Source organism: Bombina bombina, chromosome 10 (assembly GCF_027579735.1).
Source record: "Bombina bombina isolate aBomBom1 chromosome 10, aBomBom1.pri, whole genome shotgun sequence".
In the NCBI taxonomy this organism is placed as follows: Eukaryota; Metazoa; Chordata; class Amphibia; order Anura; family Bombinatoridae; genus Bombina; species Bombina bombina.
In genome coordinates, this window is record NC_069508.1 from 201763614 (window position 1) to 201787532 (window position 23919).

The following is a 23919-nucleotide window of genomic DNA, read 5'->3' on the forward strand; positions in this document are numbered from 1 at the left end:
TAAGAATCATTTGACATCTTTTGCTGGCATTAATATAAGTAAACAGAAGTGATGTGACCCCCTTGACTGCCCCTCACTTCATTCTGCTGCAATAACGCATTTAGGTATAGGGGGCCTTTTATATTTTACTAACACTCAAGGACTTCTTAAAAAAAGGACATAATTATCAGGGTCCGGTATTATTGTGAAGATTTGACTGAATGCTAAAATACTGCACTGTTCGGTTAAATGACTGACAGCTTACTGCGTCAGGTGCCTGAGGTATTGCTGAGGTAATAAGACCGACCTATAACTACCGGTAAGTCTAATACGTCACATAGAATAAAACGCAGCCAATGCGTTTTCATTAGACGGAGACGCACTTCACCATTTTAGTTCCCAGGGCAACGCTACCAAATGTGGCTTATTGAAAAGGCACCCAGCGCTACTACATTAATCAACCAATCAAATGCCAATTATTACAGTCTGGAGCATGTGATTGGTTCAGATGTCAGTTCTGAAACATCCAATTTGCTCGTTAGAGGTGACAATCACCGTCCCGCAGCATGTAAGGGGCGTGTACTACACCTGTCATCCGTTGTGGGAATGTCCTTTACTGCTCTAGTTAAGAGCGCATAGACTTGTGTATTCGCTAAGTAGGTTACGTCTGTTACGTAACGTAAAAGCAATTCGCTCAATGGGAGCATCCGTAAATGTCAGTAACTACCACTCCACCCCCTTCTTCTTCCTCCTCCCATTCTTTTCCCAGGTGAGGTCAACTGGATCAGAAGGAGGTGAGAAGGAAGAGTGACAAGTGTGGCAGGAAAGCAAGAAGGAAACATGGCCGGAAAGGAGAATGAGCTTTGCAAAAGCCTGATCATATGGGTGAGAGGGCGATCACCCTGAAGGGGAGGGTATTGGTGACGTCATTATTCTAGGGGCTGATGGGTGGGAGGGAGGACCATGCAGTGACACCTGTGGGGGGGCTCAGGAGGGGACACTCTGCTGTAATATACGTCAGAACTAATGTCACTGTCATGTATAACATGAGCTTTATTGGGAAATATTAATGATTTAAATCACGTATGACATTTGAATGTAAAGCAGAATGGTTTGGAATTATTCCCCCTTTTCCAGTCTTTAGAGACCCTGCTTTTTTCATTCAAATCATAAAAACCTATAAGCATTAAGTTGTTGACAAGGGACAGGGCCAACCTATGACACCAGTTCTCAGGGTGGCACTCATTACCAGTTTGCTGACTACCAACATACTGGTTGCAATTGTATTACTGTATACTTTGTTTATCAATCTGTCACATATCAGCAGATTATTGATATACATTGTGAATGTCACTGTTTCTGTAATGTCTCTATTTTTTTTAAAGGGTACTATGGGTACCACATCAGATAGGGACATCCTTGGTGTATGGTGAAGTATTTATCACAATCCTTATAGTGAATAGAGTTCAATGTCTCATTTTAGTACCCAGGTAATTCATAACCAGTGTCTGATTAACCATCAACAAGACTATTGTTACATATAAAAGATTTGTCTTGTAATGAAATACATTATTGGTTAATATTGTGATTTTATTCAATACAAACATAGATACAGTCTATTCCCTGACTTCTTTTAAATTGACTTTTTAGTCTAATAATACAATGTTCTAATTTATAATAGAATTTTATTATCATTAACATATGTGTTCATCTTATGTTTATACTGCTCCTGTAGAGAGAAATCCCTTTGTTGACCTCCCCAGTTAAACTTTTTAGATAGAACAGAATCTATCAATATTTTTATGCAAAACGTTCTGTTAAATTGTTTAGAAGTTATATTGTATGTGTTTTCCCAAATGAAATAGTCTACATAGGGTTGGTAAACTGTTTAATAGACTAGATCAGTTAGTGTGACTTTTGTCCAGTTGAGATTTCTGTAGCTGAAGATAGAAACATCCGAAAATTGTGTCATGTCAAAATAAGGTCAAATTATTTAATCATGTTTATAATTTATTGGCAATGAATATTTATATATATATATATTTCTATCCATCTATCTATCCATTTGTCTGTCTATCTATCTATCTATCTATCTATCTATCTAAATGCCATTCTACAATAAATTAAAGGAATTTGAAGGTTTAAGAAGATCAAATTGCGAGTCTATTAATAAGGTTATTTCATAGCAGTTATTTGCTTGTTATTGCAATAGTAATGCTTTTTGGTCCTTTGAATCTGTTTGTATAGACCTATGAGTGAATTCAACCTCAGGTGTAGGTGTTGAGATTTATAGGACTGCAGAACCGTAAAAACTGTGAGTGAATTCAACCTCAAGTGTAGGTGTTGTGAGACTAGCACCTGACTTTATGACAGGGTACCTAGAGAGTTGACATTTCACCTTGATGCTGCTTATTATATAGAAGTTTTCAACAATAAGACACATCAGGGGCGCGATCCGATATAGATCGTAGTTTGCGGCTCAAGCGAGGGAACCCCTGCCGCCCGTAGTTTCAGCTCGCAACTCGAGCTATGCCATATACGGCGCCGTCAGATGCTAAAGTGCAGTAAGTCGGATAAACAAGTGATGTCCAGAAATCTGCGTAAGTACAAATTTCTGGAGTCGCCAATGACTTACGGCACTTTAGAAACTGCCGGCGCCTACAAAACCTGACTAAGTTATGAAATCGCCCGTACTGTCTAACACGCCTCCTAAACATAGCCCGACACGTATACCCCTCTATCCGCTATCCTCCCTCACTCTCTTAATACTAAATGCATTAACCCCTAAACCGCCGCTCCCGGACCCCGCTGCCACCTAATAAAGTTATTAACCCCTAAAACGCCGCTCCCGGACCCAGCCGCCACCTACATTAACTACCCCCTAATGTGAGTTCCTACCCCGCCGCCACCTTCATTAACTACCCCCTAATGTGAGCCCCTATACCGGCGCCAGCTATATTACCTACCCCCTAATGTGAGCTCCTACCCCGCCGCCAGCTATATTAAAATTATTAACCCCTAATCTAATCCCCCTACCCCGCTGCCAGCTATATTAAATTAATTAACCCCTAATCTAATCCCCCTACACCGCCGCCGCCTATATTAAATTAATTAACCCCTAATCTAATCCCCCTACACCGCCGCCACCTATATTAAATTAATTAACCCCTAATCTAATCCCCCTACCCCGCCGCCAGCTATATTAAATTATTAACCCCTAATCTAATCCCCCTACCCCGCCGCCAGCTATATTAAATTAATTAACCCCTAAAATACTAAACTATCCCTACCACTAAACCTAAGTCTAACCCTACAAATAGCCCTGAAAAGGGCTTTTTGCGTGGCATTACCCCAAAGTAAACAGCTCTATTGCCAGCCCTTAAAAGGGCTTTTTGCGGGGCATTGTCACAAAGAAATCAGCTCTTTTGCCTATAATCTAAATCCCCCTACACCGCTGCCACCTATAATAAATGTATTACCCCTTAATCTAATCCCCCTACACCGCCGCCACCTATAATAAATGTATTAACCCCTAATCTAATCCCCCTACACCGCCGCCACCTATATTAAATAGATTAACCCCTAATCTAATCCCCCTACACCGCCGCCAGCTATATTAACTATATTAACCCTAATTATATTTGGGTTAATATAGTTAATATCGTTATTGTATTATATATATATTAACTATATTAACCCTAATTATATTAGGGTTAATATAGTTAATATAGTTATTATATTATATATATTAACCCTAATTATATTAGGGTTAATATAGTTAATATCGTTATTATATTATATATATATATATTAAGCATAATAACCCTATCTAACTCTAACATCCCTAACTAAATTCTTATTAAAATAAATCTAATTAATATTAATATTATTAATTAAAATATTCCTATTTAAATCTAAATACTTACCTATAAAATAAACCCTAAGATAGCTACATTGTAATTAATAATTACATTGTAGCTATTTTAGGGTTTATATTTATTTTACAGGTAACTTGGTATTTATTTTAACTAGGTACAATAGCTATTAAATAGTTAATAACTATTTAATAGCTACCTAGTTAAAATAATTACCAATTTACCTGTAAAATAAATCCTAACCTAAGTTAAAAATACACCTACACTATCAATAAATTAAATAAACTACAAATATCTAAACTAAAATACAATTAAATAAACTAAACTAAATTACCAAAAAAAAACCCACTAAATTACAAAAAATAAAAAAAGATTACAAGATTTTTAAGCTACCTATCAGCCAATCAGATTTTTCCTACCTTAATTCCGATTGGCTGATAGGATTCTATCAGCCAATCGGAATTCGACGGACGCCATCTTGGATGACGTCATTTAAAGGAACCTCATTCATCGGGAAGTCGTCGTGCCGGATGGATGTTCCGCGTCGGAGGAGCGAAGAAAGAAGATTGAAGATGCCGCTTGATTGAAGACATAGCCCGGATGGAAGACTTCTGCTCTGCCGCTTGATTGAAGACATCGCCCGGATGGAAGACTTCTTCTTTGCCGCTTGATTGAAGACATCGTCCGGATTGAAGACTTCTTCTCTGCCGCTTGATTGAAGACATCGCCCGGATCGGATGAAGAGTTTGGCCCGGCTGGGTGAAGACAAGGTAGGGAGATCTTCAGAGGGGTAGTGTTAGGTTTTTTTAAGGGGGGTTTGGATGGGTTTAGAATAGGGGTATGTGGGTGGTGGGTTGTAATGTTGGGGGGGGGGGTGGTATTGTGGGGGGGTTTTACAGGCAAAAGAGCTGATTTCTTTGGGGCATGCCCCGCAAAAAGCCCTTTTAAGGGCTGGTAAGGTAATAGAGCTGTTAACTTTTTTAAATTTAGAATAGGGTAGGGAAATTTTTTTATTTTGGGGGGCTTTATTATTTTATTAGGGGGCTTAGAATAGGTGTAATTAGCTTAAAAATCTTGTAATCTTTTTTTATTTTTTGTAATTTAGTGTTTGTTTTTTTTGTAATTTAGTTTATTTAATTGTATTTTAGTTTAGATATTTGTAGTTTATTTAATTTATTGATAGTGTAGGTGTATTTGTAACTTAGGTTAGGATTTATTTTACAGGTAAATTGGTAATTCTTTTAACTAGGTAGCTATTAAATAGTTATTAACTATTTAATATCTATTGTACCTAGTTAAAATAAATACCAAGTTACCTGTAAAATAAATATAAACCCTAAAATAGCTACAATGTAATTATTAATTACATTGTAGCTATCTTAGGGTTTATTTTATAGGTAAGTATTTAGATTTAAATAGGAATATTTTAATTAATAATATTAATATTAGATTTATTCTAATAAGAATTTAGTTAGGGATGTTAGAGTTAGATAGGGTTATTATACTTAATATATATATAATATAATAACTATATTAACTATATTAACCCTAATATAATTAGGGTTAATATAGTTAATATATATATATATAATATAATAACTATATTAACTATATTAACCCTAATATAATTAGGGTTAATATAGCTGGCGGCGGTGTAGGGGGATTAGATTAGGGGTTAATCTATTTAATATAGCTGGCGGCGGTGTAGGAGGATTAGATTAGGGGTTAATCTATTTAATATAGGTGGCGGCGGTGTAGGGGGATTAGATTAGGGGTTAATACATTTATTATAGGTGGCGGCGGTGTAGGGGGATTTAGATTAGATGCAAAAGAGCTGATTTCTTTGTGACTATGCCCCGCAAAAAGCCCTTTTAAGGGCTGGTAAAAGAGCTGATTTCTTTGGGGAAATGCCCCACAAAAAGCCCTTTTAAGGGCTGGCAATAGAGCTGTTACTTTGGGGCAATGTCACGCAAAAGGCCCTTTTAAGGGCTGGTAATAGAGTTGATTACTTTAGGGGGATTAGATTAGGGGTTAATGTATTTAATATAGCTGGCGGCGGTGTAGGGGGATTAAATTAGGGGTTAATACATTTAATATAGCTGGCGGCGGGGTAGGGGGATTAGATAAGGGGTTAATAATTTTAATGTAGCTGTCGGCGGGGTAGGAGCTCACATTAGGGGGTAGTTTAATGTAGCTGGCGGCGGTGTAAGGGGCTCACATTAGGGGGTAGTTTAATGTAGCTGGCGGCGGTGTAAGGGGCTCACATTAGGGGGTAGTTTAATATAGCTGGCGGCGGGGTAGGAGCTCACATTAGGGGGTATGTAATGTAGCTGGCGGCGGTGTAGGGGGATCACATTAGGGGGTTATACTTTTAATGTAGGTGGCGGCGTGGTCCGGGAGCGGCGGTTTAGGGGTTAAATACTTTATTAAGGATTGCGGCGGGGGATCGCGGTTGACAGGTAGATAGACATTGCGCATGCGTTAGGTGTTAGGTTTTATTTTGCAGGTAGTTTAGGGAGTTACGGGGCTCCAATACACAGCGTAAGGCTTACTACGGCTGCAATTTGTGACGAGGTGAAAATGGAGTAAGATTTCTCCATTTTCGCCACGTAAGTCCTTACGCTGTATATTGGATACCAAACTGCGCGGGTTTGGTATACCTGTCTATGACCCAAAAAACTACGGGCGAAGGCAGAAATATACAAGCGTAACTTCTAGGTTACGCCGTATATAGGATAACAAACCCGCGCAAATTTTGGCGTCGCCAGCTTCTGCGGGCGACGCTGTATATCGGATCGAGGCCCAGATACGGACATCCTTAGTGTATGGTGATTTGTCACAATCCTTATACTGAATACAGTTCAATGTCTCATTTTAATACCCAGATAATTTGTAACCAGTGTCTGATTAACCATCAACAAGACTATTGCTACATATAAAAGATTTGTCTTGCAGTGAAATACATTATTGGTAATTACTGTGATTTTTAATCAGTACAAACATAGATACAGTCTATTCCCTAACTTCTTATAAATTGACTTTTTAGTCTAATAATAAAATAAATGTTCTAATTCATTATAGCATTTTATTATCATTAAAGGGACACTGAACCCAAATTTTTTCTTTTGTGATTCAGATTGAGCATGCAATTTTAAGCAACTTTCTAATTTACTTCTATTATCAATTTTTCTTCGTTCTCTTGCTATTTTTATTTGAAAAAGAAGGCATCTAAGCTATTTTTTGGTTCAGACCCTAGACAGCACTTGTTTATTGGTCGGTTAAATTAATCCACCAATCAGCAAGAACAACCCAGGTTGTTCACTATAAATGGGCCGACATCTAAACTTACATTCTTGCTTTTCAAATAAAGATACCAAGAGAATGAAGAAAATTTGATAATACGAGTAAATTAGAAAGTTGCTTAAAATTGCATGCTCTATCTGAATCATGAAAGAAAAAAAATTGGGTTCAGTGTCCCTTTAACATATTTGTCCATCTTATTTTTATACTGCTCCTTTAGAGAGAAATCCCTTAGACCTCTCAGCCCATCAAACAATACTTTTTGGACATTTCACCAAGACCAATACAAATAGCTAGGTCAGGTGCTAATGTTCTCTACAGTGCTTGTTCATAAAGCTGGTAAGATGTACAGTTGTGCTCATAAGTTTACATACCCTGGCAGAATTTATGATTTCTTGGCCATGTTTCAGAGAATATGAATGATAACACAAAAACTTTTCTTTCACTCAGGGTTAGTGTTTGGCTGAAGCCATTTATTATCAATCAACTGTGTTTACTCTTTTTAAATCATAATGACAACAGAAACTACCCAAGTGACCCTGATCAAAAGTTTACATACCCTGGTGATTTTGGCCTGATAACATGCACACAAGTTGACACAAAGGGGTTTGAAAGGCTATTAAAGGTAACCATCCTCACCTGTGATCTGTTTGCTTGTAATTAGTGTGTGTGTATAAAAGGTCAATGAGTTTCTGGACTCCTGACAGACCCTTGCATCTTTCTTCCAGTGCTGCACCTATGTTTTTGGATTCTGAGTCATAGGGAAAGCAAAAGAATTGTCAAAGGATCTGCAGGAAAAGGTAGTTGAACTGTATAAAATAGGAAAGGAATATAAAAAGATATCCAAGGAATTGAGAATGCAAATCAGCAGTGTTCAAACTCTAATCAAGAAGTGGAAAATCAAGGGTTCTGTTAAAACCAAACAACGGTCAGGTAGACCAACTAAAATTTCAGCCACAACTGCCAGGAAAATTGTTCGGGATGCAAAGACAAACCCACAAATAACTTCAGATGAAATACGGGAGATTTGGTGTGGATGTTTCAAGATGCACAATAAGGAGGCACTTGAAGAAAGATGGGCTGCATGGTCGAGTCACCAGAAGGAAGCCATTACTACGCAAATGCCACAAAGTATCCCGCTTACAATACGCCAAACAGCACAGAGACAAGCCTCAAACCTTCTGGCACAAAGTAATTTTGAGTGATGAAACCAAAATTGAGCTTTTTGGCCACAACCATAAACGCTACATTTGGTGAGGAGTCAACAATGCCTATGATCAAAGGTACACCATTCCTACTGTGAAACACGGAGGTGGATCGCTGATGTTTTGGGGATGTGTGAGCTACAAAGGCACAGGAAATTTGGTCAGAATTGATGGCAAGATGAATGCAGTATGTTATCAAACAGAACACCTCATTTTCTACTTCTTGTTTAAAGTTTGAACACTGCTGATTGGCATTCTCAATTCCGTGGATATCTTTTTATAACCCTTTCCTGTTTTATACAGTTCAACTACCTTTTCCCGCAAATCCTTTGACAATTCTTTTGCTTTCCCTATGACTCAGAATCCAAAAACATCAGTGCAGCACTGGAAGAAAGATGCAAGGGTCTGTCAGGAGTCCAGAAATTCATTGACCTTTTATACACACACACTAATTACAAGCAAACAGATCACAGGTGAGGATGGTTACCTTTAAAGGGACATTATACACTCATTTTTTCTTTGCATACATTTTTTGTAGATGATCTATTTATATAGCCCATAAAGTTTTTTTTTTAGATAAATGTATAGTTTTGCTTATTTTTAAATAACATTGCTCTGATTTTAAGACTCCTAACCAAGCCCCAAAGTTTTATGTGAATACCTTCAGATACCTACTCCAGCTTGCTCATGTTTGTGTAAAGGGTCTTTTCATATGCAAAAGAAGGGGGAGGGGGGAGTGTTTTATTTGCCACTTGCAGTGGGCTTTCCAACTACCTTTTCAACAGAGCTAAACTGACAGCTTCTAAGTAAGTTTTTAAACAGTTTTATACTGGATTTTTATATCAGTATCTGTGCATCTTATTCTTTATAGTAGTGTCTATTACATGCAGTTATATGACAATTAGTGTATACTGCATATTTATATCAGTATCTGTACATATTCTGTATAGTAGTGTCTATTACATGCAGTTATATGACAATTAGTGTATACTGTATATTTATATCAGTATCTGTACATATTCTGTATAGTAGTGTCTGTTACATGCAGTTATATGACAATTAGTGTATACTGTATATGTATATCAGTATCTGTACATATTCTGTATAGTAGTGTCTATTACATGCAGTTATATGACAATTAGTGTATACTGTATATTTATATCAGTATCTGTACATATTCTGTATAGTAGTGTCTATTACATGCAGTTATATGACAATTAGTGTATACTGTATATTTATATCAGTATCTGTACATATTCTGTATAGTAGTGTCTATTACATGCAGTTATATGACAATTAGTGTATACTGTATATTTATATCAGTATCTGTACATATTCTGTATAGTAGTGTCTATTACATGCAGTTATAAGACAATTAGTGAATACTGTATATTTATATCAGTATCTGTACATATTCTGTATAGTAGTGTCTGTTACATGCAGTTATATGACAATTAGTATACACTGTATATTTATATCAGTATCTGTACATATTCTGTATAGTAGTGTATATTACATGCAGTTATATGACAATTAGTGTATACTGTATATTTATATCAGTATCTGTACATATTCTGTATAGTAGTGTCTATTACATGCAGTTATATGACAATTAGTGTATACTGTATATTTATATCAGTATCTGTACATATTCTGTATAGTAGTGTCTATTACATGCAGTTATATAACAATTAGTGTATACTGTATATTTATATCAGTATCTGTACATATTCTGTATAGTAGTGTCTATTACATGCAGCTATATGACAATTAGTGTATACTGTATATTTATATCAGTATCTGTACATATTCTGTATAGTAGTGTCTGTTACATGCAGTTATATGTAATTAGTGTATACAGTATATTTATATCAGTATCTGTACATATTCTGTATAGTAGTGTCTATTACATGCAGTTATATGACAATTAGTATATACTGTATATTTATATCAGTATCTGTACATATTCTGTATAGTAGTGTCTATTACATGCAGTTATATGACAATTAGTGTATACTGTATATTTATATCAGTTTCTGTACATATTCTGTATAGTAGTGTCTGTTACATGCAGTTATATGTAATTAGTATATACTGTATATTTATATCAGTGTCTGTACATATTCTGTATAGTAGTGTCTGTTACATGCAGTTATATGACAATTAGTGTATACTGTATATTTATATCAGTATCTGTACATAATCTGTATAGTAGTGTCTATTACATGCAGTTATATGACAATTAGTGTATGCTGTATATTTATATCAGTATCTGTACATATTCTGTATAGTAGTGTCTATTACATGCAGTTATATGACAATTAGTGTATACTGTATATTTATATCAGTATCTGTACATATTCTGTATAGTAGTGTCTATTACATGCAGTTATATGACAATTAGTGTATACTGTATATTTATATCAGTATCTGTACATATTCTGTATAGTAGTGTCTATTACATGCAGTTATATGACAATTAGTGTATACAGTATATTTATATCAGTATCTGTACATATTCTGTATAGTAGTGTATATTACATGCAGCTATATGTAATTAGTGTATACTGTATATTTATATCAGTATCTGTACATATTCTGTATAGTAGTGTATGTTACATGCTGTTATATGTAATTAGTGTATACTGTATATTTATATCAGTACTGTACATATTCTGTATAGTAGTGTATGTTACATGCTGTTATATGTAATTAGTGTATACTGTATATTTATATCAGTACTGTACATATTCTGTATAGTAGTGTCTATTACATGCAGTTATATGACAATTAGTGTATACTGTATATTTATATCAGTATCTGTACATATTCTGTATAGTAGTGTCTATTACATGCAGTTATATGACAATTAGTGCATACTGTATATTTATATCAGTATCTGTACATATTCTGTATAGTAGTGTCTATTACATGCAGTTATATGACAATTAGTGTATACTGTATATTTATATCAGTATCTGTACATATTCTGTATAGTAGTGTCTGTTACATGCAGTTATATGACAATTAGTGTATACTGTATATGTATATCAGTATCTGTACATATTCTGTATAGTAGTGTCTATTACATGCAGTTATATGACAATTAGTATATACTGTATATTTATATCAGTATCTGTACATATTCTGTATAGTAGTGTCTATTACATGCAGTTATATGACAATTAGTGTATACTGTATATTTATATCAGTATCTGTACATATTCTGTATAGTAGTGTCTATTACATGCAGTTATAAGACAATTAGTGAATACTGTATATTTATATCAGTATCTGTACATATTCTGTATAGTAGTGTCTGTTACATGCAGTTATATGACAATTAGTATACACTGTATATTTATATCAGTATCTGTACATATTCTGTATAGTAGTGTATATTACATGCAGTTATATGACAATTAGTGTATACTGTATATTTATATCAGTATCTGTACATATTCTGTATAGTAGTGTCTATTACATGCAGTTATATGACAATTAGTGTATACTGTATATTTATATCAGTATCTGTACATATTCTGTATAGTAGTGTCTATTACATGCAGTTATATGACAATTAGTGTATACTGTATATTTATATCAGTATCTGTACATATTCTGTATAGTAGTGTCTGTTACATGCAGTTATATGACAATTAGTGTATACTGTATATTTATATCAGTATCTGTACATATTCTGTATAGTAGTGTCTATTACATGCAGTTATATGACAATTAGTGTATACTGTATATTTATATCAGTAGCTGTACATATTCTGTATAGTAATGTCTATTACATGCAGTTATATGACAATTAGTGTATACTGTATATTTATATCAGTATCTGTACATATTCTGTATAGTAGTGTCTATTACATGCAGTTATATGTAATTAGTGTATACAGTATATTTATATCAGTATCTGTACATATTCTGTATAGTAGTGTCTATTACATGCAGTTATATGACAATTAGTATATACTGTATATTTATATCAGTATCTGTACATATTCTGTATAGTAGTGTCTATTACATGCAGTTATATGACAATTAGTGTATACTGTATATTTATATCAGTATCTGTACATATTCTGTATAGTAGTGTCTGTTACATGCAGTTATATGTAATTAGTATATACTGTATATTTATATCAGTCTGTACATATTCTGTATAGTAGTGTCTATTACATGCAGTTATATGACAATTAGTGTATGCTGTATATTTATATCAGTATCTGTACATATTCTGTATAGTAGTGTCTATTACATGCAGTTATATGACAATTAGTGTATACTGTATATTTATATCAGTATCTGTACATATTCTGTATAGTAGTGTCTATTACATGCAGTTATATGACAATTAGTGTATACTGTATATTTATATCAGTATCTGTACATATTCTGTATAGTAGTGTCTATTACATGCAGTTATATGACAATTAGTGTATACTGTATATTTATATCAGTATCTGTACATATTCTGTATAGTAGTGTCTATTACATGCAGTTATATGACAATTAGTGTATACTGTATATTTATATCAGTATCTGTACATATTCTGTATAGTAGTGTATGTTACATGCTGTTATATGTAATTAGTGTATACTGTATATTTATATCAGTACTGTACATATTCTGTATAGTAGTGTCTATTACATGCAGTTATATGACTATTAGTATATACTGTATATTTATATCAGTATCTGTACATATTCTGTATAGTAGTGTCTATTACATGCAGTTATAAGACAATTAGTGAATACTGTATATTTATATCAGTATCTGTACATATTCTGTATAGTAGTGTCTGTTACATGCAGTTATATGACAATTAGTATACACTGTATATTTATATCAGTATCTGTACATATTCTGTATAGTAGTGTCTATTACATGCAGTTATATGACAATTAGTGTATACTGTATATTTATATCAGTATCTGTACATATTCTGTATAGTAGTGTCTATTACATGCAGTTATATGACAATTAGTGTATACTGTATATTTATATCAGTATCTGTACATATTCTGTATAGTAGTGTCTGTTACATGCAGTTATATGACAATTAGTGTATACTGTATATTTATATCAGTATCTGTACATATTCTGTATAGTAGTGTCTATTACATGCAGTTATATGACAATTAGTGTATACTGTATATTTATATCAGTAGCTGTACATATTCTGTATAGTAATGTCTATTACATGCAGTTATATGACAATTAGTGTATACTGTATATTTATATCAGTATCTGTACATATTCTGTATAGTAGTGTCTATTACATGCAGTTATATGTAATTAGTGTATACAGTATATTTATATCAGTATCTGTACATATTCTGTATAGTAGTGTCTATTACATGCAGTTATATGACAATTTGTATATACTGTATATTTATATCAGTATCTGTACATATTCTGTATAGTAGTGTCTATTACATGCAGTTATATGACAATTAGTGTATACTGTATATTTATATCAGTATCTGTACATATTCTGTATAGTAGTGTCTGTTACATGCAGTTATATGACAATTAGTATATACTGTATATTTATATCAGTGTCTGTACATATTCTGTATAGTAGTGTCTATTACATGCAGTTATATGACAATTAGTGTATACTGTATATTTATATCAGTATCTGTACATATTCTGTATAGTAGTGTCTATTACATGCAGTTATATGACAATTAGTGTATACTGTATATTTATATCAGTATCTGTACATATTCTGTATAGTAGTGTATGTTACATGCTGTTATATGTAATTAGTGTATACTGTATATTTATATCAGTATCTGTACATATTCTGTATAGTAGTGTCTATTACATGCAGTTATATGACAATTAGTGTATACTGTATATTTATATTAGTATCTGTACATACTCTGTATAGTAGTGTCTATTACATGCAGTTATATGACAATTAGTGTATACTGTATATTTATATCAGTACTGTACATATTCTGTATAGTAGTGTCTATTACATGCAGTTATATGACTATTAGTATATACTGTATATTTATATCAGTATCTGTACATATTCTGTATAGTAGTGTCTATTACATGCAGTTATATGACAATTAGTATATACTGTATATTTATATCAGTATCTGTACATATTCTGTATAGTAGTGTCTATTACATGCAGTTATATGACAATTAGTGTATACTGTATATTTATATCAGTATCTACATATTCTGTATAGTAGTGTCTATTACATGCAGTTATATGACAATTAGTGTATACTGTATATTTATATCAGTGTCTGTACATATTCTGTATAGTAGTGTCTACTACATGCAGTTATATGACAATTAGTGTATACTGTATATTTATATCAGTATCTGTACATATTCTGTATAGTAGTGTCTATTACATGCAATTATATGAAAATGAGTGTATACTGTCCCTTTAATAGCCATTCAAACCCCTTTGTGTCAACTTGTGTGCATGTTATCAGGCCAAAATCACCAGGGTATGTAAACTTTTGATCAGGGTCATTTGGGTAGTTTCTGTTGTCATTATGATTTAAAAAGAGTAAACACAGTTGATTGATAATAAATGGCTTCAGCCAAACACTAACCATGAATGAAAGAAAAGTAATGTGTTATCATTCATATTCTCTGAAAAATGGCCAAGAAATCATAAATTCTGCCAGGGTATGTAAACGTATGAGCACAACTGTAGATATTTACAAAATACGGAGTAATGTATGTCTGCCAGTTTTGTATATAGTGGTAAAAATGCAGACATATAACGGGTTGAAACACAAGTGTCCCCTTTTGACCACTTGAGATGTAAGGAGGAAAGTACAAAACTTCCTAACGCCTAATGATAGCAGCATTGTTATTCTGAAAGCCTCGTGCGCAGAACATTGTGTTAAAGCACTTATAAAGTTACAAGAACATTGTTGTCCCCAGCAAACAATGCATTCAGTACCAGTAATGGTTCGCTAGTTATCATGCACATAGTTTTAGTACTTTGTTTTAAAGCTCTTTTGTAGCTTTGTGATAGATTTCTTGAAAGAAAGTTATTACAAATTGAATAATTTAAATGAACATGTAAGTAATAGATAACGTGACGTCCTTTATTGTAAGCCTGTTGCAGTATTTATTTCTGTATATAGTTTTTGAATATATAAAATTGAAACTTTTGACATTTGCTATGTTTTAAAGGGACACTAAACCCAATTTTTTTCTTTAATGATTCAGATAGAGCAGCAATTTTAAAGGGACACTGAACCCAAAAAATGTATTTCGCGATTCAGATAGAGCATGCAATTTTAAGCAACTTTCTAATTTACTCCTATTATCAATGTTTCTTCTTTCTCTTGCTATCTTTATATGAAAAAGAAGGCATCTAAGCTTTCTTTCTTGGTTCAGTACTCTGGACAGCAGTTTTTAATTGGTGGATGAATTTATCCACCAATCAGCAAGGACAACCTAGGTTGTTTACCAAAAATGGGCCGGAATCTAAACTTACATTCTTGCATTTCAAATAAAGATACTAAGAAAATAAAGAACATTTGATAATAGGAGTAAATTAGAAAGTTGCTTAAAATGTCATGCTCTATCTGAATCACAAAAGAAAAATTTTGGGTACAGTGTCCCTTTAAGCAACCACCAATAAGCAAGCACTATCCAGGGTGCTGAACCTAAAATGGGCGGACTCCTAAGCTTTAAATTATTGCTTTTTAAATAAAGATAGCAAGAGAACAAAGAAAAATTGATACTAGGAGTAAATTAGAAAGTTGATTAAAATTGCATGCTCTATATGAATCATGAAAGAAACAATTTGGGTTTAGTGTCCCTTTATGTCTTACTTACCCTGTTGCAAACGTTAGATTGTTTGTTTAATGTTTGCAAACGCACCGTTTAAATGTTGCTGCCTCTTGAACCTTCTCTGCTGATTTCTAAAAAAAATTCTCACAGAGTCAGGAACAAACAGCCAATCAGAGGCTGCATCACCTGAGCCATAGAGTGGAACTTCCTCTTACCTGTGCCTCCTGCACGTCACATGCACAACTGCTGCTAAATAATGCAGCTGCAGATGGCAGTAGTGAGAATTGCTTCTTAGGGACACCTGGCATGCGGGGCTATACAGAATGGGTAAAGTACTGGTCGCCCATCTGTCAGGGAACTGAAGCTTTTCCACTTAGGTGCTCCACAATTTTCTTGTCAGATTGCCTTTTTCCGATGATCTTCAGTGATCTAGACAGAAGGAGGGCATGGAGCCAGAGACTGCTTCATTCTCTTCAGCGCATGGAAGTGGCACCCTTGTGGGGCAAGGAGTTAGCATCTGTATTGTTAGAGTATATCATAGAAAAGGGCTTGACAAACCCAGGTGCCTGGGAGCCACTGGAACCTTAAAATTAGGTCCTGGTGTTCTGTATTAGAGTCCTAAAACACCCATAGGTGCCCCTCACTTCCCCCTGTCAGCTACCACCAGCTGCACCTCAAATTTAGCTTGGTAAGGCTGGATCCTTTATAGGCCTTGCAGCTGAGAAATACAAATCCCACTTATGTTATTATATAATGTATGTGTATCTAACTAATCTAATAGGGATGGCCAACGGTTTATGGTTCCTCAATTTATGGGCTTGCTCCTAAATTTTTAACAAGTTTGTTGAGCCCTGCTGTAAATTCTCAGGTTTTTGGTGACAACGGATGCACTTCAAATTTGTGTAGTACTTCAGTATCCCCAATTTAGCAAGCAGCATGAAGTGGCCTTGGTAGAGAGCATTTATTGATGTTCCATAACTCATACAAAACAGTCTCTGGTTGACGTCATGCTGGCCTCCTTAACCCCTTTGTGGCGTTACACTTGTGTTCACATTGAAGTTCTGATGTAAAGACCATTACTAAAAATTAAATCACACGATAGTTGATGCAATCACGTGATTTCAAGGCCGGGTTGGATCATGGGGGACTGGCTACGCTGCTAGGCACGCCCCCCAGGCCGATCCTTGCCTTCGTCAAAGGGGGAAGCTGTAGGACACCATACATGGTAGGAAATTCGATGCCATCCTTACGGCATTAAAGCCAAGCGTTGTTAGGACAGCATGGAACGTCCTAATGGCATGAAGGGGTTAAAGGGACATGGGACCCAGAATGTTCCATGATCTGAATCGAGCAAACAATTTTTAAAACGTTTGAATATTTTTCTGTTCTCAAATTTACTTTGTTCTGTTTGTATCCGTTGTTGGAAAGCAGGTAGGTAGGCTCGTGAGTGTTCATGTGTCTGGAGCAGTATTTGGCAGCTGTTTTGCAAGATTACTTTTAACAGTGTTATACATTTGCAAGTGCATTAGATGTTTGCTGTCATGTAGTGTTCCAGAGACATGCACTATACTTATCTAGGTATTCTCTTCAACCAAGACATTTATAAGAACAAAGCATATTTAATTATGAAAGTAAATTGGATTTTTTAAAATTGAATCATGAAAGAAATCTTTTGTGTTTTATGTCCTTTTAATAAAATATATCTGAGGAAACAGGGATGGGGTATATCAAATGATAGCATTTAATGTTATAAATGCAAAATATACAGTATAGGGAATTATGAATTCAAAAATCTTGTAAAACAAATCTAGAATTAGTGCTTTAAAGGTTATGAATTGCTTTCATGTCATTGAACACAATCCAGCAGAGATAAAAAACCAAAAACCCTCTTTCTTCTGTTATGTGTGATCAGTCCACGGGTCATCATTACTTCTGGGATATAACTCCTCCCCAACAGGAAATGCAAGAGGATTCACCCAGCAGAGCTGCATATAGCTCCTCCCCTCCACGTCAGTCCCAGTCATTCTCTTGCACCCAACGACTAGATAGGATGTGTGAGAGGACTATGGTGATTATACTTAGTTTTTATGACTTCAATCAAAAGTTTGTTATTTTAAAATAGCACCGGAGCGTGTTATTACTTCTCTGGCAGAGTTTGAGGAAGAATCTGTCAGAGTTTTTTACTATGATTTTAACCGGAGTAGTTAAGATCATATTGCTGTTCTCGGCCATCTGAGGGAGGTAAAGGCTTCAGATCAGGGGACAGCGGGCAGATGAATCTGCATTGAGGTATGTAGCAGTTTTTATTTTCTGAATGGAATTGATGAGAAAATCCTGCCATACCGTTAAAATGACATGTATGTATACACTTCAGTATTCTGGGGATGGTATTTCACCGGAACTACTCTGTTAAAGGTCACTAATCCTTTTTAATAACTATTTATCATGTTAAACGTTTTTGCTGGAATGTAGAATCGTTTACATTGCTGAGGTACTGTGTGAATAAATATTTGGGCATTATTTTCCACTTGGCAGTTTTTTTTGCTTTAATTGTGACAGTTTCGTTTCTCTTCACTGCTGTGTGGGAGAGGGAGGGGCCGTTTTTGGCGCTCTTTGCTACGCATCAAAAAATACCAGTCAGTTACTTTTATATTTCCTGCATGATCCGGTTCATCTCTGATAGATCTCAGGGGTCTTCAAACTTCTTTGAAGGGAGGTAAATTCTCTCAGCAGAGCTGTGAGAATTCTTATAGTGACTGTGAATAATTCGCTGGGCAGAGTCTCACTCTTGCCACCTGTCAGCAATCCACATCCCGGGAGTGGAGAACTGGGAGGCGGATTTCTTGAGTCGCCAGACTTTTCATCCGGGGGAGTGGGAACTTCATCCGGAGGTCTTTGCCCAAATACTTCGACGTTGGGGCAAACCAGAGATAGATCTCATGGCGTCTCGCCAGAACGCCAAACTTCCTCGCTACGGGTCCAGATCCAGGGATCCGGGAGCGGTTCTGATAGATGCTTTGACAGCACCTTGGAACTTCGGGATGGCTTATGTGTTTCCACCCTTTCCGCTGCTTCCTCGATTGATTGCCAAAATCAAACAGGAGAGAGCATCAGTGATTCTAATAGCGCCTGCATGGCCACGCAGGACTTGGTATGCAGATCTAGTGGACATGTCATCCTGTCCGCCTTGGTCTCTACCTCTAAGACAGGACCTTCTGATACAGGGTCCATTCAAACATCAAAATCTAACTTCTCTGAAGCTGACTGCTTGGAAATTGAACGTTTGATTTTATCAAAACGTGGTTTTTCTGAGTCGGTTATTGATACCCTGATACAGGCTAGGAAGCCTGTTACCAGAAAGATTTACCATAAAATATGGCGTAAATACCTATACTGGTGCGAATCCAAACATTACTCCTGGAGTAAGGTTAGGATCTCTAGGATATTGTCTTTTCTACAAGAAGGGTTAGAAAAGGGTTTATCAGCTAGTTCATTAAAGGGACAGATTTCAGCTCTGTCCATCTTGTTACACAGGCGTCTGTCAGAAAATCCAGACGTCCAGGCTTTTTGTCAGGCTTTAGCTAGGATCAAGCCTGTGTTTAAAGCTGTTGCTCCGCCATGGAGTTTAAACTTAGTTCTTAACGTTTTACAGGGTGTTCCATTTGAACCCCTTCATTCCATTGATATAAAATTGTTATCTTGGAAAGTTCTGTTTTTAATGGCTATTTCCTCGGCTCGAAGAGTCTCTGAGTTATCAGCCTTACATTGTGATTCTCCTTATCTGATTTTTCACTCAGACAAGGTAGTTCTGCGTACTAAACCTGGGTTCTTACCTAAGGTGGTCACTAACAGGAATATCAATCAAGAGATTGTTGTTCCATCCTTGTGTCCAAATCCTTCTTCAAAGAAGGAACGTCTTCTACACAATCTGGATGTAGTTCGTGCCCTCAAGTTCTACTTGCAGGCAACTAAAGATTTTCGCCAAACTTCTTCCCTGTTTGTCGTTTATTCTGGACAGAGGAGAGGTCAAAAAGCTTCTGCTACCTCTCTCTCTTTTTGGCTTCGTAGCATAATACGTTTAGCCTATGAGACTGCTGGTCAGCAGCCTCCTGAAAGAATTACAGCTCACTCCACTAGAGCTGTGGCTTCCACTTGGGCCTTTAAGAATGAGGCCTCTGTTGAACAGATTTGCAAGGCTGCAACTTGGTCTTCGCTTCATACTTTTTCCAAATTTTACAAATTTGACACTTTTGCTTCTTCGGAGGCTATTTTTGGGAGAAAGGTTCTTCAGGCAGTGGTTCCTTCTATATAATGAGCCTGCCTATCCCTCCCGTCATCCGTGTACTTTTGCTTTGGTATTGGTATCCCAGAAGTAATGATGACCCGTGGACTGATCACACATAACAGAAGAAAACATAATTTATGCTTACCTGATAAATTCCTTTCTTCTGTTGTGTGATCAGTCCACGGCCCGCCCTGTTTTAAGGCAGGTAAATATCTTTTAAATTATACTCCAGTCACCACTTCACCCTTGGTTACTCCTTTCTCGTTGATTCTTGGTCGAATGACTGGGACTGACGTGGAGGGGAGGAGCTATATGCAGCTCTGCTGGGTGAATCCTCTTGCATTTCCTGTTGGGGAGGAGTTATATCCCAGAAGTAATGATGACCCGTGGACTGATCACACAACAGAAGAAAGGAATTTATCAGGTAAGCATAAATTATGTTTTTGTACTTGCTATTCAGACAGTGATTTTACTAAGTCACTAGACGAGTGACATGGATAAAATAGCCGCAGTGTCCTAATACAATTCTGCTAAAAGGATGAGTATGAATTACCTCTGAGCAATTTGTGTAATGCCCTAATTGCTTTGGAAATCTTCAGACTGGCTGAGTAAACGGCAGTGGATCTTTTATATTAAATTGGATTTCAATTTTTAAGTGACACATCGCACCAAAAGTACCGTGTTTGTGTCCCCTCTGGCAATGAGGATTGTTAGATACGGAACAGAATAGAATAATTCTGTCTTTAACTATAGAAGTAAATATTGCTGGTGATCACTGTCCAAAACCTTGTCTTGGTTCTGTAGATCTTTAGATCAAAGAGCTAATCACTGTAGGATAGATTACACATAAAGTGCAGTTGATAACAAGCAGTGCATTAATTTGTGCTCAGCTCCACACAATCAATAATGCTTGATCTGGTATTGTACATTTTTGGCTACATGTTTAACGGAAGCATTTTAGCGCTCCTGATAAATTTATATTGCACTTTTAATGGAAAACCCAAAGAGGTAGTAAAAAGGCTTATTTCCCTCATGTTACAAGTCGTAGGTGAAGGTTTGTATTGGTGTCCAGCCCAAAATACCACTTCCTCTTTAAACATTTTTTATAATCAGTTATTAACTATTGAGCTTTTTTAAACACACCATAAAAGCTATATAAATACATATATAAATTAACACTTTCCTGCCATTAGGATGTTCCCACTGAGCTAGGCTTTAGCGCTGTTAGGACGGCATGGAACGTCGCCACAGCCGCTTCTTAAAGGGCATTGTACAACAGATTTTTCTTTGCATAAACGTTTTTTAGATGATCCATTTATATAGCCCATACAGTTTTTTTGTTTTTTTTTAAATGGATAGTTATTCTTATTTTTAAATAACATTGCTCTGATCTGACTCCTAACAAAGCCCCAAAGTTTTAGGAGAATACTGATGTATACAGACATCCCAACCTGCAAAAACTAATTTCAGGGAGGTGGCTTCACCCGCTACTGCGCCGCCCCCCCCCCCCAGTTATATATTGGACACCTTGAAACTGTAAATACGATAGAGACGTATCATTAAAGTAGCTTCCCACTAAAGTCACATTAAAAAAAAGTAGCTTTATTGCACAACCACATACAACAAACCTATTTTCCAGTGATCTTACGCTTGTCGAATGCTTAAATATTTTAGAATACAAAGTTGAATTATGTGCAGTAAATAAGGTAGTATTTGTGTTTTATTTTATTAAAATCAGTGGGAGCTTTTTGGTTACTGATGCATGCTTTGAGGGTTCTATAACGTCCCAGCAACTAAAGGCATTACTTAAAGGGACACTGAACCCCAATTTTTTCTATTGTGATTGAGATAGAGCATGACATTTTAAGCAACTTTCTAATTTACTCCTATTATTAAATTTTCTTTATTCTCTTGGTATCTTTATTTGAAATGCAAGAATGTAAGATTAGATGCCGGCCCATTTTTGGTGAACAACCTGGGTTGTCCTTGCTGATTGGTGGATAAATTCATCCACCAATAAAAAAGTTCTGAACCAAAAAAAAAAGCTTAGATGTCTTCTTTTTCAAATAAAGATAACAAGAGAACAAAGAAAAATTGATAATAGGAGTAAATTAGAAAGTTGTTTAAAATTCCATGCTCTATCTGAATCATGAAAGAAAAAATTTGGGTTCAGTGTCCCTTTAAAGAAACACTTTTCCGTATTTGGGCCACATTGGATCATGGTACTTGGAGTTTCAGGGAGATTGCATTCCATTTGCTGGCATCAGGGAGCCGCTATTACAATCAGGGAGATTCCCTGAACTTCAGGGAGAGTTGGGATGTCTGTGTATACCAACTCCAGCTTGCTCCTGTTTGTGTAAAGGGTCTTTTCATATGCAGAGGAAGGGGGAGTGTCTGCTATTTCCCACTTGCAGTCAGTGTTCCAGTAACCTTTTAAACAGAGCTAAACTGGAAGCGTCTAAGTAAGTTTTTAAACAGTTTTATACTGGATTTTTATATAGTAGTGTCTATTACATGCAGTTATAAGACAATTAGTGAATACTGTATATTTATATCAGTATCTGTACATATTATATGAAAATTGGTGTATACTGTCCCTTTAAATGGGATCGCAACCTGGAGGGTCTTAAGACCGCTGCTCCTTAACGCGTATGCCACCTCTGAGCGTATGTTGTCGGCATTTATCGATGTGCGGCAGACATGATCCGGTCCCATCCTTTCTCCAAGCTGTTCCTTTTCACAGATGCAAATATAGAAATATTCTGAAATCCAGACTATTTCTAAATCCAAACCTTTACTTATCCCAAGCAGTTTGGATAAAGGTTTTGTACCTGTAGTTATATTTATTAATAGGTTTATAAAGATAAGTAGTTCATAAAGACCTGTAGTTATCTAGTTTATATATTTAATAAAAAGATACAGGGTTGTCCCGGGGAGGAGGACTGGCATTCATAAGCGTTTCTGCTGTTATTATTACGGTTTGTTTGCGGTTTATACACAAAGACAAGTTCTTGCTATTTTTATTAGATAAGCAGCTTTGTGTGTGCTTGGTCACAAATGGCTTTATAAGTCACGGGTGGGACACTAATCCTGGTTTAATAAGCTATTAAGATAGACCATAAATGCTGTACCTACCTCTGTCTCGTCAAGAGTTAGGAAATAAATAACCAGTCCTGTTCTCAGCAAGTGGTTTTGCTACTGTCCCTTACACCTATGTTACTAACAGATATAAAAAGATTGCAACAAATTAAACTTGTTCACATATTAAACTGTAAGGGCCATTCTAGGGATAAACTGACATGCTCTAATTGGTTAAACATGCAATTTTATCTCTAGGGATTCTGCAGTGCTATGTGTTTACCCCCAGCAAAGCGGTTAATCACATTGATAAAGTACCGCTTGGGACTCAGTCGCATGACCTGGCAGTTCTGTGGCTCCAGAGTGATACTTTAACTATGTGTTTAACATATTTGT

The 23919-nt window shown here is 35.7% G+C and overlaps 1 protein-coding gene across 1 annotated transcript in view; it reads left to right on the forward strand.

Annotated features, from left to right (window-relative positions):
• Window positions 1-719: 719 nt before the first annotated feature.
• The window catches only part of HOOK1 (hook microtubule tethering protein 1), a 174055-nt gene continuing 150855 nt past the window's right edge, over window positions 720-23919 (forward strand). Inside the window, exon 1 of the mRNA XM_053693629.1 lies at window positions 720-864. Coding sequence (XP_053549604.1) covers window positions 820-864 — 45 coding nt within the window. The 5' untranslated portion in view covers window positions 720-819. The remainder of the gene's footprint in view (window positions 865-23919) is intronic.